Genomic DNA, 14,241 nt, shown 5'->3' with positions numbered 1-14,241 from the left:
CCTGTCTCCCCTCTCCTTCACATCTTCACATATATTCCCTCTACTATCAAGAAAACTGAACAAGCCAAATTATTATAGAATGCTACACAAAAATATCATGCTAATTGAATACCGCAGTCACACATGACAGAAATAGGGGAGAGGGAGAGTCCTAAGCCAGCTGGAAGTTAAAGAAGCCTGGGCTTTGCAGTCAAATCTGATATATTCTTTTTTTTTTCCTTCAAGTCTTCTCATTTTATTTATAAAGGAAGTAATGGCTTACTCCAATGTATCATGGCATTTAAATTAAAAACATTTGCGGTGAGCAATGGAGGGTCCAGACTCATCATACTCTTGTTTGTTGATCCACATCTGCTGGAATGTAGACAGGAAAGCCAGGATGGAGCCACCAGGATGGGGGCCAATGCTGTGATCTCCTTCTGCAATCTGTCTGCAATTCCTGGGTACATGGTGGTACCACTGGACAGCACAGTATTGGCATACAGGTCCTTACGGATATCGACATCACACTTCATGATGGAGTTGTAGGTGGTTTCATGATTTCCAGAACTCTCCATGCCAAGAAAGGATGGCTGGGCCTCTGGGCATCTGAACCTCTCACTGCCGACAGTGATCACCTGACCATCAGGCAGCTCATAGCTCTTTTCCAGGGAGGAAGATGAGGCAGCTGTGGCCATTTCCTGCTCAAAGTCCAAGGCGACATAGCACAGTTTCTCTTTGATGTCAGGCACAGTTTCTCTTTCTGCTGTGATGGTGAAGCTGTAGCCTCTCTCGGTCAGAATCTTCATGAGGTAGTCTGCCAGGTCACGGCCAGCCAAGTCCAGACGCAGGAGAGCGTGGGGCAGGGCATAATCTTCGTATTCAATTCTGCGCACATCTTTACTGTAATATGGCCTCCAGAATTGCACACAGTACTCCAGATGAGGTCTCACCATGGCCCTGTACAACGGCATTATGACTTCAGGCTTTCGGCTGACGAAACTTCTATTGATACAACCCAATATGTGCCTTGCCTTAGATGAAGCCTTCTCCACTTGATTGGCAGTTTTCATGCCTGCACTGATGATTATTCCTAAATCTCGTTCTGCTGAAGTCCTAGTTAAAGTTTCTCCGTTCAAGAAGTACGTCCTGCATGGATTTCTGCTTCCGAGGTGCATGACCTTACATTTCTTAGCATTGAAGCCTAGCTGCCAGGTTGAGGACCAACTTTCCAATGTAAGCAGGTCCTGCGCCATATAATTCTGTAAACTGCATTCACTTACTATATTACATAGTTTGGCGTCATCGGCGAATAGTGTTATTTTACCTTGAAGCCCTTGAGTCAGATCCCCTATGAATATGTTGAAAAGGAGTGGACCCAGGACCGAGCCCTGCGGCACTCCACTGGTCACCTCCGATGTTTTAGAGAGGGTACCATTAACCACCACTCTCTGAAGTCTGCCACTCAGCCAATCATTGACCCATGCAGTTAGTGTTTCTCCTAACCCCATCGATTCCATCTTGCTTAGCAGCCTGCGGTGTGGGACACTGTCAAAAGCTTTACTGAAGTCCAGGTACAAGACGTCCAAAGACTCTCCCAAGTCCAACTTTCTTGTTACCCAGTCAAAGAAGCTGATGAGATTGGATTGGCAGGACCTACCCTTGGTGAATCCATGCTGACTGGGATCCCGAAGATTCCCTTCATTCAAGATCGTGTCCAATTTGCTTTTAATTAGTGTTTCCATGAGTTTGCACACTATTGATGTGAGACTCACCGGTCTATAATTCGCAGTCTCTGCCCTGCAACCCTTTTTATGCAGAGGAACGACATTAGCTAATTTCCAGTCCAGGGGAACTTTCCCCTTACTTAGGGAGTGATTGAATAGCTCAGCCAACGGTTTCACCAGGACATCGCTCAATTCTCTGAGCACTCTTGGGTGCAAATTGTCTGGTCCCATGGCTTTGTTCACCTTGAGTCTTGCCAGTTCACTGTAAACTTCACCTGGTGTGAACTCAAAATTCTGAAACGGGTCTTCTGTGCTTTGTGTTACCTTCAACTGCAGACCGTGTCCCAGTGCCTCACAGGTGAAGACTGAGCAGAAGTATTCATTCAGTAGTTCGGCTTTATCGGAATCTGCTTCCACGTAACTTCCGTCCGGTCTTCTAAGGCGTACTATCCCACCTGTGTTCCTTTTTCTGTCACTAATATACCTGAAAAAGGATTTGTCACTCTCTTCCTTCCAGCGTCTGCCCTGTCTCTTCAATCCAGCATCTGCCCCTTCCATATGATATCTGCCTTCTTTCTATACCCCTCTCCCCTTTCCATCCAGCCTGTGCCCCCTCTCTCCTTTTTACATGATTCATTCCAGCTTCACTGCTCTCTTAATTTTTATCTCTCTTACACCAAATCTAGCATATTTGTCCCTCTCTCATTTCTCTGCTGACCCCCTTTCCAGCATCAATCTCTCTCTACTTTCTCATTCCTATCTCTACCCTTTCCCTCATCTGATCTCTCCATTCCACCCTGACCCCTTCTCCCCTCCTCTAATCTCCCTGCCATCTGTTTCCTTCATTTATTCCTTCTCCCTTTCCTCCTCCCCCTATCCAGCAGTAACTCCCTTTCCCTCCTCCCCTTCCAGCAGCATCTCTCCTTCTACCTCCCTCTAGGTCCAGTAGAAGCTCTCCCTTTATCCAGCAGCTTATCAGCCTCCAACAGTGGCTTCCTCCTTCCAGCTCTCAGTACTTGCCTGCAGCAGCGATTCATTTAGGCCACTGTTCTTCAAATGCCGGTCCGTGGACCGGTGTTGGTCCGCATAAAATTCCTGCTGGTCCGCGCAGGGCCGGCGAGATCGACGCGGTTAAATTTCCTGCCCTGGTGGTGTTGGCGGAAATCTGCTATTCCTCCCAGCCTCGGGCGATCAAGACAGGCTGCCGACGTCAGACATTCCCTCTGTGAGTCTCACTTATGCGGAAACAGGAAGTTGAAACAAAATAGGCGGGACTCAGAGAGGGAAGGTCCCGATGTCGGCAGCCTGTCTTGATCGCTGTCCCTGCCGCGTCCCCGAAGAGGGCCGCAGGAAAGATGCAGGTAGAAGGGAGATGGTCAGCATGCACGGGGGTCAGCGTGTGGATTGGGGCCATTGGCAGCGTCTGTGCTGAGTCTACTCACGTGCAAGATACGGTGGGTAGGGGCCTCCGGCTCGTCTTGGGCGGCAGGGCCTGCGGTGCAACGCTGTTTGTGCCGGCTTGGGGGGGGGGGGGGTCGTGAACGTGCAGGGCACGCAGGAGCAAGATCATGGGGAGCCTTCGACAGTGGCTGTTTCCCCTCCCAGCAGTTCTCGTACTTGCCAGGGCAGTGATTCACTTCGGCAACTTCTCCTTTCCTCAGAGGCGGCAACAGACCCAAGGCTGCCTAAGTAAATCACTGCTGCAGGCAAGTACTGAGAGCTGCTGGAAGGAGAGTAAGCCACTGTTGGAGGCTGGGAAGCTGCTGAATAAAGGGAGAGCTGGTACTGGACCTGGAGGGAGGTAGGAGATATGCTATTGGGAGGGGAGGAGGGAAAGGGATGGGAAGAGAGTTAATGTTGGATAGGGGGAGGAGGGACGGGAGAAGGAAAAAAGGAAGGAAACAGCTGGCAGGGAGATTACAGGAGGGGAAGGGGGTCAGGGTGGAATGGAGAGATCAGATGAGGGAAAGGGGAGAGACAGAGGAATGAGAAAGTAGAGGGAGATTGATGCTGGAAAGGGGTTCAGCAGAGAAATGAGAGAGGGATAAAGATGCTAGATCTGGTGTAGAAAAGATAAAAATGAAGAAAGCAGTGAAGCTGGAATGAATGATGTAAAAAGGAGAGAGGAGGCACAGGCTGGATGGAAAGGGGAGAGGGGCATAGAAAGAAGTCAGATAAATATGGAAGGGGGGAGAGGACAGAGAGTGGATGGAACGGGCAGATGCTGGATTGAAGAGTCAGGGCAGACGCTGGAAAGAAAAGAATGTAAAGAAGATGAAAGCAGAGACCACAAAAAATAATTTTATTTCTATTTTGTCATTAGAATATATCCGATTTGAAATATATATCCTGCTAGAGACATAACTGGGGACTGCAAAGCCCAGGCAGTGCTTCTTTAGCTTCCAGCTGGCTTAGGGCTCTCTCTGACCAGGGGGCACTCCCCTAACACTATTCCTGTCATGTGTGACTGCAGTATTCTGTTAGCATGATATTTCTGTGTAGCATTCTGTAATAACTTGGCTTGTTCAGTTTTCTTGATAGTAAAGGGGATAAATGTGAAGGGGAGGGGAGACAGGGGTTTTGTTGGTCCTTGCTCTGTATATTTAAATTTATAAAATGACAATTGTACAGAATATTGTTTCTTTTTATACTTTAATAAAATCCGTTCAACATAAAATCATAACTGAGGCTTGTGCGAATGGGATCAGATGGTTTGTGGGGACCGAGCTTGAGGAGACGGGGCGGAAATGTGATTTTTAAATTTCAGTCTTAGTAGTTTGCCGGTCCACAAAATAATTATTTTATTTCTGCCGGTCCACGGGGGTAAAAAGGTTGAAAAACACTGATTTAGGTAGCCTTGGGTCTTTTGCTGCCTCTGAGGAAAGAGGAAGTTGCTGAAGTGAATCATTGCGCTGGCAAGTACGAGAGCTGCTGGGAGGGGAGACAGCCACTGCTGAAGGCTCCCCATGACCTCGCTCACCCCTGCTCCCAAACTCCCCTGCGCACTGCACATTCGCGGCTCCCCCCCTTCAGCAGGCACAAACAGCGTTGCACTGCAGACCCTGCTGCCCTGCCATCAAGTCACCACGAGTGAGCTTCCCGCTGACAGGAAACCTCAGGGCCAGCGCCGCACCACTTGCTCACCCGTGGACGCTGTCAACAACCCGGCAGCAGCCAGCGAACATGGCATGACCCCGCAGCCGCATTGGCTCAACCTGCTGCACCCAGACGCACCTTCTCAACCGCTGGGTGCCTGCACACAACCCGCACGTGGGCGGACTCTCACCGCACAAGCGAGCCGTCACGGAGAGAAGGCCCAGACGCTGCTGATGGCCCCAATCCGCACACCGCCTGAAGCCCGAGGCTGGATGGAACAGCAGCCTGCCGCCAACATCACTGCATTCGGGGAGCCCAAGACTAGTGCTGCACAGCTATACACCCGGCAGGAAATTTAAGTGCGTCGATCTCGCCAGCCCTGCGCAGACAGGCAGGAATTTTCTGTGGACCAGTACCAGTCCGTGGACCGGTGGTTGAATAACACTGGTCTAGAATGTCTCTGAAGTTGATAAAGCAGTGTGACAAGGCAGTGGTTCTATCTAGGAGGATGCTAGGCTGTATATAGAGAGGTGTAAACCAGCAAACGAAAGGTGGTACTGATACCCTTGTTCAGGTCATTGGTGAGGCCCCACCTGAGGTACTGTGTTCAGTTTTGGAGGCCATACCAGACTAAGGATATAAAAAGACTTGAAATGGTCCAGAGGATAGCAATGAAAATGATAGGGGGTTTGCGCCAAAAGAAGTACAAGAAAAGACTAGAATACCTCAACATATATATGCTGGAGAAGAGAAGGGACAGGGGTGATATGATACAAACATTTAAATATTTGAAAGGTATTAAATTAGGAACAAATCTTTTCCAGAGAAGGAAAACTGATAAAACTAGACATAAATTGAGGTTATGGGGTGGTAGACTTAAAAGTAATGTTAGGAAATTATTTTTCAAGGGAGAGGGTGGTGGACGCCTGGAATGCCCTCCCAAGGGAGATAGTAGAGAGGAAAACTGTGATGGAATTTAAAAAAAGTGTGGGTGAACACAAAAGATTGATAATTAGAATATGAATGAGCAAACTTTCACAGTCTGAATCCAGCAAAGGAGATGGCTTGGATAGGCTGGAGTGAGCTTCAGTGACAACTCCAGTAGTTGGAACCTAAGGACAGTACTGGGTAAACTTCTAAGGTTTATAGCCTAGAAATAACAAAGAAAAAAACCCCATTTTAATTTACCGTATTTTCGCGGATATAATGCGCACCGTTGTAAAACACGCACAGGGGTATAGCGCGCAGAAATCACGATGATATGTACAAAAACTTTTCTATACCGCGCTCAGGCATATAACGCGCATGCTGCCCGACTCTCCTCTGGCCACCCCGACTCTCCTTTCGCTCTCCCCGACTCTCCTCTGGCCACCCCGACTCTCCTTTCGCCCTCCCCGACTCTCCTCTGGTTGCCCCGACTCACCCTGACTTTCGGTGCACTGCCCCGCCTCTCCGTTCCTGTCCCCCTTGAAGTCCTGTCCCCCCTTGAAGGTCTGCCTGTCCCCCCTTGAAGATCTGCCTGTCCCCCCTTGAAGTCCTGTCCCCATCCTGAAAGCCTGATGCCCCCCCTCGACGTCCGATTCTTCTCCCCCCTCGGCAGGACCACTCGCACCCCCACCCCGAAGGACCGCCGACTCCCCGACAATATTGGGCCAGGAGGGAGCCCAAATCCTCCTGGCCACGGCGACCCCCTAACCCCACCCCGCACTACATTACGGGCAGGAGGGATCCCAGGCCCTCCTGCCCTCGACGCAAACCCCCTCCCCCCAACGACCGCCCCCCCCCCAAGAACCTCCGCCCGTCCCCCAGCCGACCCGCGACCCCCCTGGCCGACCCCCACGACACCCCCACCCGCCTTCCCCGTACTTTGTGTAGTTGGGCCAGAAGGGAGCCCAAACCCTCCTGGCCACGGCGACCCCCTAACCCCACCCCGCACTACATTACGGGCAGGAGGGATCCCAGGCCCTCCTGCCCTCGACGCAAACCCCCCTCCCTCCAACGACCGCCCCCCCCCAAGAACCTCCGACCGACCCGCGACCCCCCTGGCCGACCCCCCCACCCCCCTTCCCCGTACCTTTGGAAGTTGGCCGGACAGACGGGAGCCAAACCCGCCTGTCCGGCAGGCAGCCAACGAAGGAATGAGGCCGGATTGGCCCATCCGTCCTAAAGCTCCGCCTACTGGTGGGGCCTAAGGCGCGTGGGCCAATCAGAATAGGCCCTGGAGCCTTAGGTCCCACCTGGGGGCGCGGCCTGAGGCACATGGGCCAAACCCGACCATGTGTCTCAGGCCGCGCCCCCAGGTGGGACCTAAGGCTCCAGGGCCTATTCTGATTGGCCCACGCGCCTTAGGCCCCACCAGTAGGCGGAGCTTTAGGACGGATGGGCCAATCCGGCCTCATTCCTTCGTTGGCTGCCTGCCGGACAGGCGGGTTTGGCTCCCGTCTGTCCGGCCAACTTCCAAAGGTACGGGGAAGGGGGGTGGGGGGTCGGCCAGGGGGGTCGCGGGTCGGTCGGAGGTTCTTGGGGGGGGCGGTCGTTGGAGGGAGGGGGGTTTGCGTCGAGGGCAGGAGGGCCTGGGATCCCTCCTGCCCGTAATGTAGTGCGGGGTGGGGTTAGGGGGTCGCCGTGGCCAGGAGGGTTTGGGCTCCCTTCTGGCCCAACTACACAAAGTACGGGGAAGGCGGGTGGGGGTGTCGTGGGGGTCGGCCAGGGGGGTCGCGGGTCGGCTGGGGGACGGGCGGAGGTTCTTGGGGGGGGGGCGGTCGTTGGGGGGAGGGGGTTTGCGTCGAGGGCAGGAGGGCCTGGGATCCCTCCTGCCCGTAATGTAGTGCGGGGTGGGGTTAGGGGGTCGCCGTGGCCAGGAGGATTTGGGCTCCCTCCTGGCCCAATATTGTCGGGGAGTCGGCGGTCCTTCGGGGTGGGGGTGCGAGTGGTCCTGCCGAGGGGGGAGAAGAATCGGACGTCGGGGAGTCGGCCGGGCAAGAGGGCTTGGGCTCCCTCTTGCTCCGATCGTGGATGCGGGTGCGGGTGGGAGCGCGTGCGAGCGGTCGTTTGGAGTGGGGGTGCGAGCGGTCCTGCTGGGGGGTGAATCGGGCGTCGGGCGGGGTGGGAACTATGTTTAAAAACTTTTGTATACCGCGCTCAGGCATATAGCGCGCGAGGGGTATGCGCGGTACGTAAAATCACGTATAACGCGCGCGTTATATCCGCGAAAATACGGTAATCATGAAATTGTAATGCATGAGATTATAGGGCAGACTGAATGGACTATTCAGGTCTTTATATGCTGTCATTTACTATGTTACTATGTTTTGCCAGCCCTTTGAGCAGGTGCATCATCTTGCAAAAAGAGAACTCCTTTCTGCAGCTACCCTCTCCTGTTTTTTTTCAATGTCTCCTTTAATCGGAAGGAAGAGGCGATATGTTGGTTAAAGAAAAAGAAAATAATGAAGAAACTATAGCAAAAATCAAACGAGAAGGAGCTACAAAAGTAGTTTGATGGGAAGGAGAAAAAAAAATACACAGCTTCTCAGCTCCATGGAAAACTGAGAATTGATGGTCCCACAAACTGACTTTGGGCAGGAAGGCACCAGCGCATGCACGGTACAGGCAATCTTGAGACGTGCAAAACATTTAAACTTTTGCACTGTCTGTACTGGGATACATGGATGACATCGCTTACATGTGAGAATATACTGCCTGCTTATCCTAGTATAATTGTCTATATAGGTAGAGAATTATGACGGCAGATAAAGGTCAAATGATCCATCCAGTCTTCCCATCTGTAGCATTCACTCTTTCTTCTCCCTAAGAGATCAAATGTTCTGTCCCGTGCTTTCTTGAATTCAGACACAGTTTTTGTCTCCACCACTTCTACAGTGAAACTATTCCATGCATCTACCACTCCTTCTGTGGTTGGCTCTATATTTGTTGAGCTTTTAGTAAAATAATGCCAGAATAGGGCAAGTCCTGTTCTCAACATGTGAATTCTGATCTAGATAAATTGGTCTGTCATATGTCTACTGTTATCTTATTATCACACCCTAAACCAGACATGGGCAAACAACGGCCCGTAGGCCATATCCGGCCCATTTAGTGTTTTAAACCGGCCCGCCATGACTATGTGTATTTTCCTCCCTCCTGCTTTTCCATGAAGCTGATGCAACCCGCGGAGCTCTGGGATTCTGAAGCTGTCATGTACAGGGCCCTGAACCACCTGTTAGGGGATGGGGGAGCTCCTACTGCTCAACGTTTCCCTTTCCTGGCCCAGGCTCGCGGGTCTCGGTGGCAGCTGATGTTTTCCGCAAAGGAAGGGGGAGAGAAGGTCGAGGCCGGGCTTTGTGCCCGGCACCGTTGTGCGCTATACCCCAGACCCAGCCTAGAGCTGCAGCTGGGGGCCCTGGAATTGCGGAGCGCGAAGGACCTGCTGCCCATCTCCGTGGATTATCCTTGGCCAGCCGAGGAGACCAGTGACACGTTGCTGATGTTGGAGGGGCCCGAGTCGGAGGCAGAGAGCCTGGAGAACACCAGCTGCTCTGAGGAGAATCTGAATAGCCCAGAGTCATTGGGGGGAGCCCGACCGCAACTGCCTGAGCCACTGCTGCCCAGTGCCAGACCGTGACCGATAGGGACATGGAGAGGGGGTTGTACAGGGGCAGTCGTGCGGGTGCTGGGAGCTGCTGCAGGAAGGGTTCCCTGAAGATCCGCCTCACCTGAACAAAAAGCTGCAACAGGTCTGGCAATGTCTTGGACCGGAGAGTGGCTGGAGGGAAGGGTGGAGGAGAGGAACAGACACTGAAGGGAAATGGGAAAGAGAGAGTGGGGACTGGGTAGAAGATGCTGCTGAAGGAAAATGGGGAAGAGAGAGAGGGGAGAAGATGCTGCTGAAGGAAAACGGGGAAGAGCGAGAGGGGAGAAGAAGATGCTGCTGAAGGGAACTGGCAGAGAGAAAGCAGACAGTGGATGGAAGGAATTCAATGAGAAGATGTGGAAAGCAGAAACCAGACAACAAAAGTAGAAAAAAAATTATATTTATTTTATTTTGTTTTCTTGTTTTAGGATAAAGTAGTATATTAGTTGTATTGATAAACATTTATAAACAAAGCCCTGAATATCTCTCTCTCTCTCTCTAGTTCAGCAGCCAGAATTTTGATTTATAAAATAACAATTGTACAGAATATTATTTCTTTCAGCCTTGTGTGGCTGGGATCAGATGGTTTGCGGTGACAGGATGGGGATCTAGCTCGCGGGGATAGGACGGGTCCGGCCCCTCTGTCAAATTTAAGAACCCATTGTGGCCCACGAGTCAAAATGTTTGCCCACCCCTGCCCTAAACCCTTCTTTTCTTCTTCACAGTGCCATTTTTTTTTAATCAATCAATTTCTTCCCGTTCCTTTATACCTCTATGCCCTACTGGAATTAGGACTAGGATCTGGCTCCATAAGCCTTTGTTTACAGCTACCCAGAGATTATATTCCCTCACAGCTTAATTTCAGTCCAGTCACAGTGATGGTTGTGGCCAGGGGGCCAAAAACCACTTCTGGAAGTCTGTTATCATGGTCCCTAAATCTAGTCATGAGAGACTATGCTTAAAACCAGTCAACACCAATCCAGAAAGATTTTCACTGTACCTAATTCAAGTAATATCAGACTGTCAGAATTTGGGCATCATAGAAACATGATGGCAGATAAAGGCCAAATGGCCCATCCACAGAAACCATTATTCTTTTCCTCTCTCTAAAAGATCCCACGTGCCTATCCCAGGCTTTCTTGAATTCAGACAGTCTCTGTCTCCACCACCTCTTCTGGGAGACTGTTTCATGCATCTACCACCCTTTCAGTAAAAAAACATATTTCCTTAGATTACTCCTGAGTCTATCACCTCTTAACTTCATCCTATGCCCTCTCATTCCAGAGCTTCCGTTTAAATAAAAGAGACTCGACTCATTTGCATTTACATCACGTAGGTTATTTAAATGTCTCTATCATATCTCCCCTCTCCCGCCTTAACTCCAAAGTATACAGATTGAGATCTTTAAGTCTATTCCCACATGCCTTATCACAAAGACCACACACCATTTTAGTAGCCTTCCTCTGGACCCACTCCATCCTTTTTATATCTTTTTGAAGGTGCGGCCTCCAGAATTGTACACAATATTCTAAATGAGATCTCATCAGTCTTATACAGGGGCATCAATACCTCCTTTTTACTATTGGTCATATTTCTCCCTATGCATGCTAGCATCCTTCTAACTTTTGCTTTCACCTTTTCAACTTGTTTGGCCACCTTAAGATCATCACATACAATCATACCCATGCTCTTCTGTCATGCACATAAGTTCTTCACCCTCTAAACTCTACCATTTCCTCAGGTTTTTGCAGCCCAAATGCATGACCTTGCATTTCTTAGCATTAAATTTTAGCTGCCAAATTTCAGACCATTCTTCAAAGCTTCGCCAGGTCTTTCTTCATGTTATTCACATCATCCGGGGTGTCTACTCTTTTGCTGATTTTTGTATCATCCGCAAACAGGCAAATCTTACCCTTCAGCAATATAATTTATAAAATTGTTGAAAAGAACAGGTCCAAGAATAGAACTTTAATGCACACCACTGGTAACATCGCTTTCCTCAGAGTGATCTCCATTGATCACTACCCTCTCTTGCTTTCAACTCAACCAGTTCTTGGCCCAGCCTGTCACTTTGGGACCCATCCCAAAAGCACTCAGTTTATTTATTAGACGTCTGTGTGAAATACTGTCAAAGGCTTCGCTAAAATCTAAATATACCACATGTAGTGCACTCGCTCTATCCAATTCTATGGTCACCCAGGCAAAGAAATTGATCAGATTTGTCTGACAATACCTACCTCTGTTTAATCCATGTTGCCTCCGGTCCTGTAATCCCCAGGATTCCAGAAACCACACCATTCTCTGTTTTAAAAGTGTTTCCATTAATTTGCTTACCATAGAAGTCAGACTTACCGGCCTGTAATTCCCTACTTCTTCCTTACTTCCACTTTTGTGGAGAGGGACAAGAATCGCCCTTCTCCAGTCCTTTGGTACCACTCCTGACTCTAGAGACTTATTGAAAAGATCAGTCAACGGAGTCACCAGAACTTCACTAAGTTCCTTCAGCATCTTCAGATGTACACCATCCGACCACATCACTTTGTCTACATTTATTATAACTAGCTCCTCACGAATACAACCCTCTGAAAATTGATCAGGGTCTACCACTCCTCCACCCCTATTCAAGTTTATTATGGTTTGATATACCTCTTTAGTACCAAAGGTGTTTACATTATAAAAACAATAAAAAAACAAACAAACAAGGATAATTTAAAACAAGGGAAGAGATACACATTTGAAAATCATAATTGTCAAGACATGGCAGAGGAGGTAAAAGGGAAGGGTTACAATTTGTAAAATAAAAAATTGAGAAAGTAATGGGAAGAATGATATGGAGATGGGGAAGACTTAGGTAATCCATTTATCTAAATCTCATGTTTGTTTTTTGCGGTCCTGCTCCCGGCGCTTCAGCCGTGAACACAGAATAGAAATATTTAAGCAATTCAGCCTAAAATAAATTGTGTATGGAACCTATAAATTAACTCACTTTTTAAATAATTTTATAATGTGCAAGTCTTATAGACTGCAGGTCATTAGTATTTTAAAATACCTTAAATGTCATTTTTTGCAAGGTGATGTTTACCGTACCTGTGGTCTGTCAGACACATATTTTGCACAATGACGAATGAGGCGAATTGCTTCCATGCTTGTGTCTGGGAAAGCTGCATTGCATGCAAACTCAGATAAGCATTTTACTGCATCCTGGAATGAATCTATTGTAGCAGGAAAATATTTTTCAAACACAGTTGCTGGAAAGAAAAAATGAAAAAGTAACATATGCATTATTTTTCAAAACAGATATAAGATTACCACTAGTAATCTAAAAACTGATTTCTACGCTAGAATACAACAGTCTAGAAAGCTTAAGCATACCATTATATAGTTGATCTGAAATGGGTTAATGATGAAAGCTGAAATGTGGGAATCCAAGAGGAAAAAAGGTAGTCAGGACACAATAAATCACTTAATGTTTTATTGAGAAAGGTTACAAACAAACTGACTGCCTGTTTCAGAGGTCCATAACTGTACTAATAAATTAATAAGGTGAAATTTATTTATATCTGTTAATTTCCTGTCCTTGATTCCTGCTAGACTAGTCCAGACAAATGGGCTGTGTCTTCCTATCAACAGATGGAGGAGAGAAACTGAAGTCTTCCAGTGATATCACTGGTATGCAAGCCTGGAACTCTCCAGCATGCTGACACAGAGATAATCCCTCAATGTCAAAGTCTTGCAGGGTGGACCCTAGAATAATCTAGCAGGATTTAAGGAAAGAAAATTAACAGATATGAATAAATTTTACCTTCCTTTTCATTTTGCCAGACGGCTTCATCGACTTGTCGATCAGAACTCCCAAGTCCCTTTCCTGGGAGGTCTCTCCAAGTACTGCCCCGGACATTCTGTATTCGTGCATGAGATTTTTGTTACCGACATGCATCACTTTACACTTATCCATGTTGAACCTCATCTGCCATTCCTCGAGCCTGATTATGTCACGTTGCATATCTTCGCAATCCCCCTGTGTCTTCCCTACTCTGAATAACTTCGTATCGTCTGCAAATTTAATCACCTCGCTCATCGTACCTATGCCAAGATTGTTTATAAAGATGTTAAAGAGCACGGGTCCAAGCACCGAGCCCTACGGAACCCCACTGGTGACACTCTTCCAGTCCGAGTATTGTCCACTTATCCCCACTCTCTGTTTCCTATGCTCCAGCCAGTTTTTAATCCATGTGAGTATTTCACCCTAGATTCCATGGCTCGCAATTTTCCGAAGTAGTCGTTCATGCGGAACCTTGTCGAACGCCTTCTGAAAATCCAGATATACAATGTCGACCGGATCGCCCTTGTCTGTCTGTTCCCGGTACCGTGGTCAGACTCACGGGTCTGTAGTTTCCCGGATCTCCCCTAGAACCTTTCTTGAAGATCGGCGTAACATTCGCCACCTTCCAGTCTTCCGGAATCTTTCCCGATTTGATCGACAGATTGGCTATTAGTTGAAGCAGTTCAGCTATGGTCCCTTTCAGTTCCTTGATGACCCTCGGATGGATGCCATCCAGTCCCAGGGATTTATTGCTCTTAAGCCTATCAATCTGCCTGCACACCTCCTCTAGACTGACCGTCAATCCTGTCAGCTTTCCATCTTCGTTTCCAGCTTATAGCCTGATGGGTTCCAGTATGCTGTGTACATCTTCAGTAAATATGGACGCAAAAAATGTGTTCAGTTTGTCGGCAATTGCTTTGTCCTCTTTTAGCGCTCCCTTTATTCCATGGTCATCCAACGGTCCCACCGCTTCCTTCGCGGGTTGT

The 14,241-nt window shown here is 48.7% G+C and overlaps 1 protein-coding gene and 1 pseudogene across 1 annotated transcript in view; both read right to left on the bottom strand.

Annotated features, from left to right (window-relative positions):
- ARFGEF1 (ADP ribosylation factor guanine nucleotide exchange factor 1) overlaps window positions 1-14,241 on the bottom strand; it is a 382,919-nt gene that overhangs the window by 89,841 nt on the left and 278,837 nt on the right. Inside the window, exon 28 of the mRNA XM_033933351.1 lies at window positions 12,520-12,680. Coding sequence (XP_033789242.1) covers window positions 12,520-12,680 — 161 coding nt within the window. The remainder of the gene's footprint in view (window positions 1-12,519; window positions 12,681-14,241) is intronic.
- LOC117355763 lies at window positions 286-4,912 on the bottom strand (annotated as a pseudogene).

The sequence above is a fragment of the Geotrypetes seraphini genome, chromosome 2 (genome assembly GCF_902459505.1).
Source record: "Geotrypetes seraphini chromosome 2, aGeoSer1.1, whole genome shotgun sequence".
NCBI classification, from domain to species: domain Eukaryota; kingdom Metazoa; phylum Chordata; class Amphibia; order Gymnophiona; family Dermophiidae; genus Geotrypetes; species Geotrypetes seraphini.
This window is presented reverse-complemented; position numbering and strand designations above follow the sequence as displayed.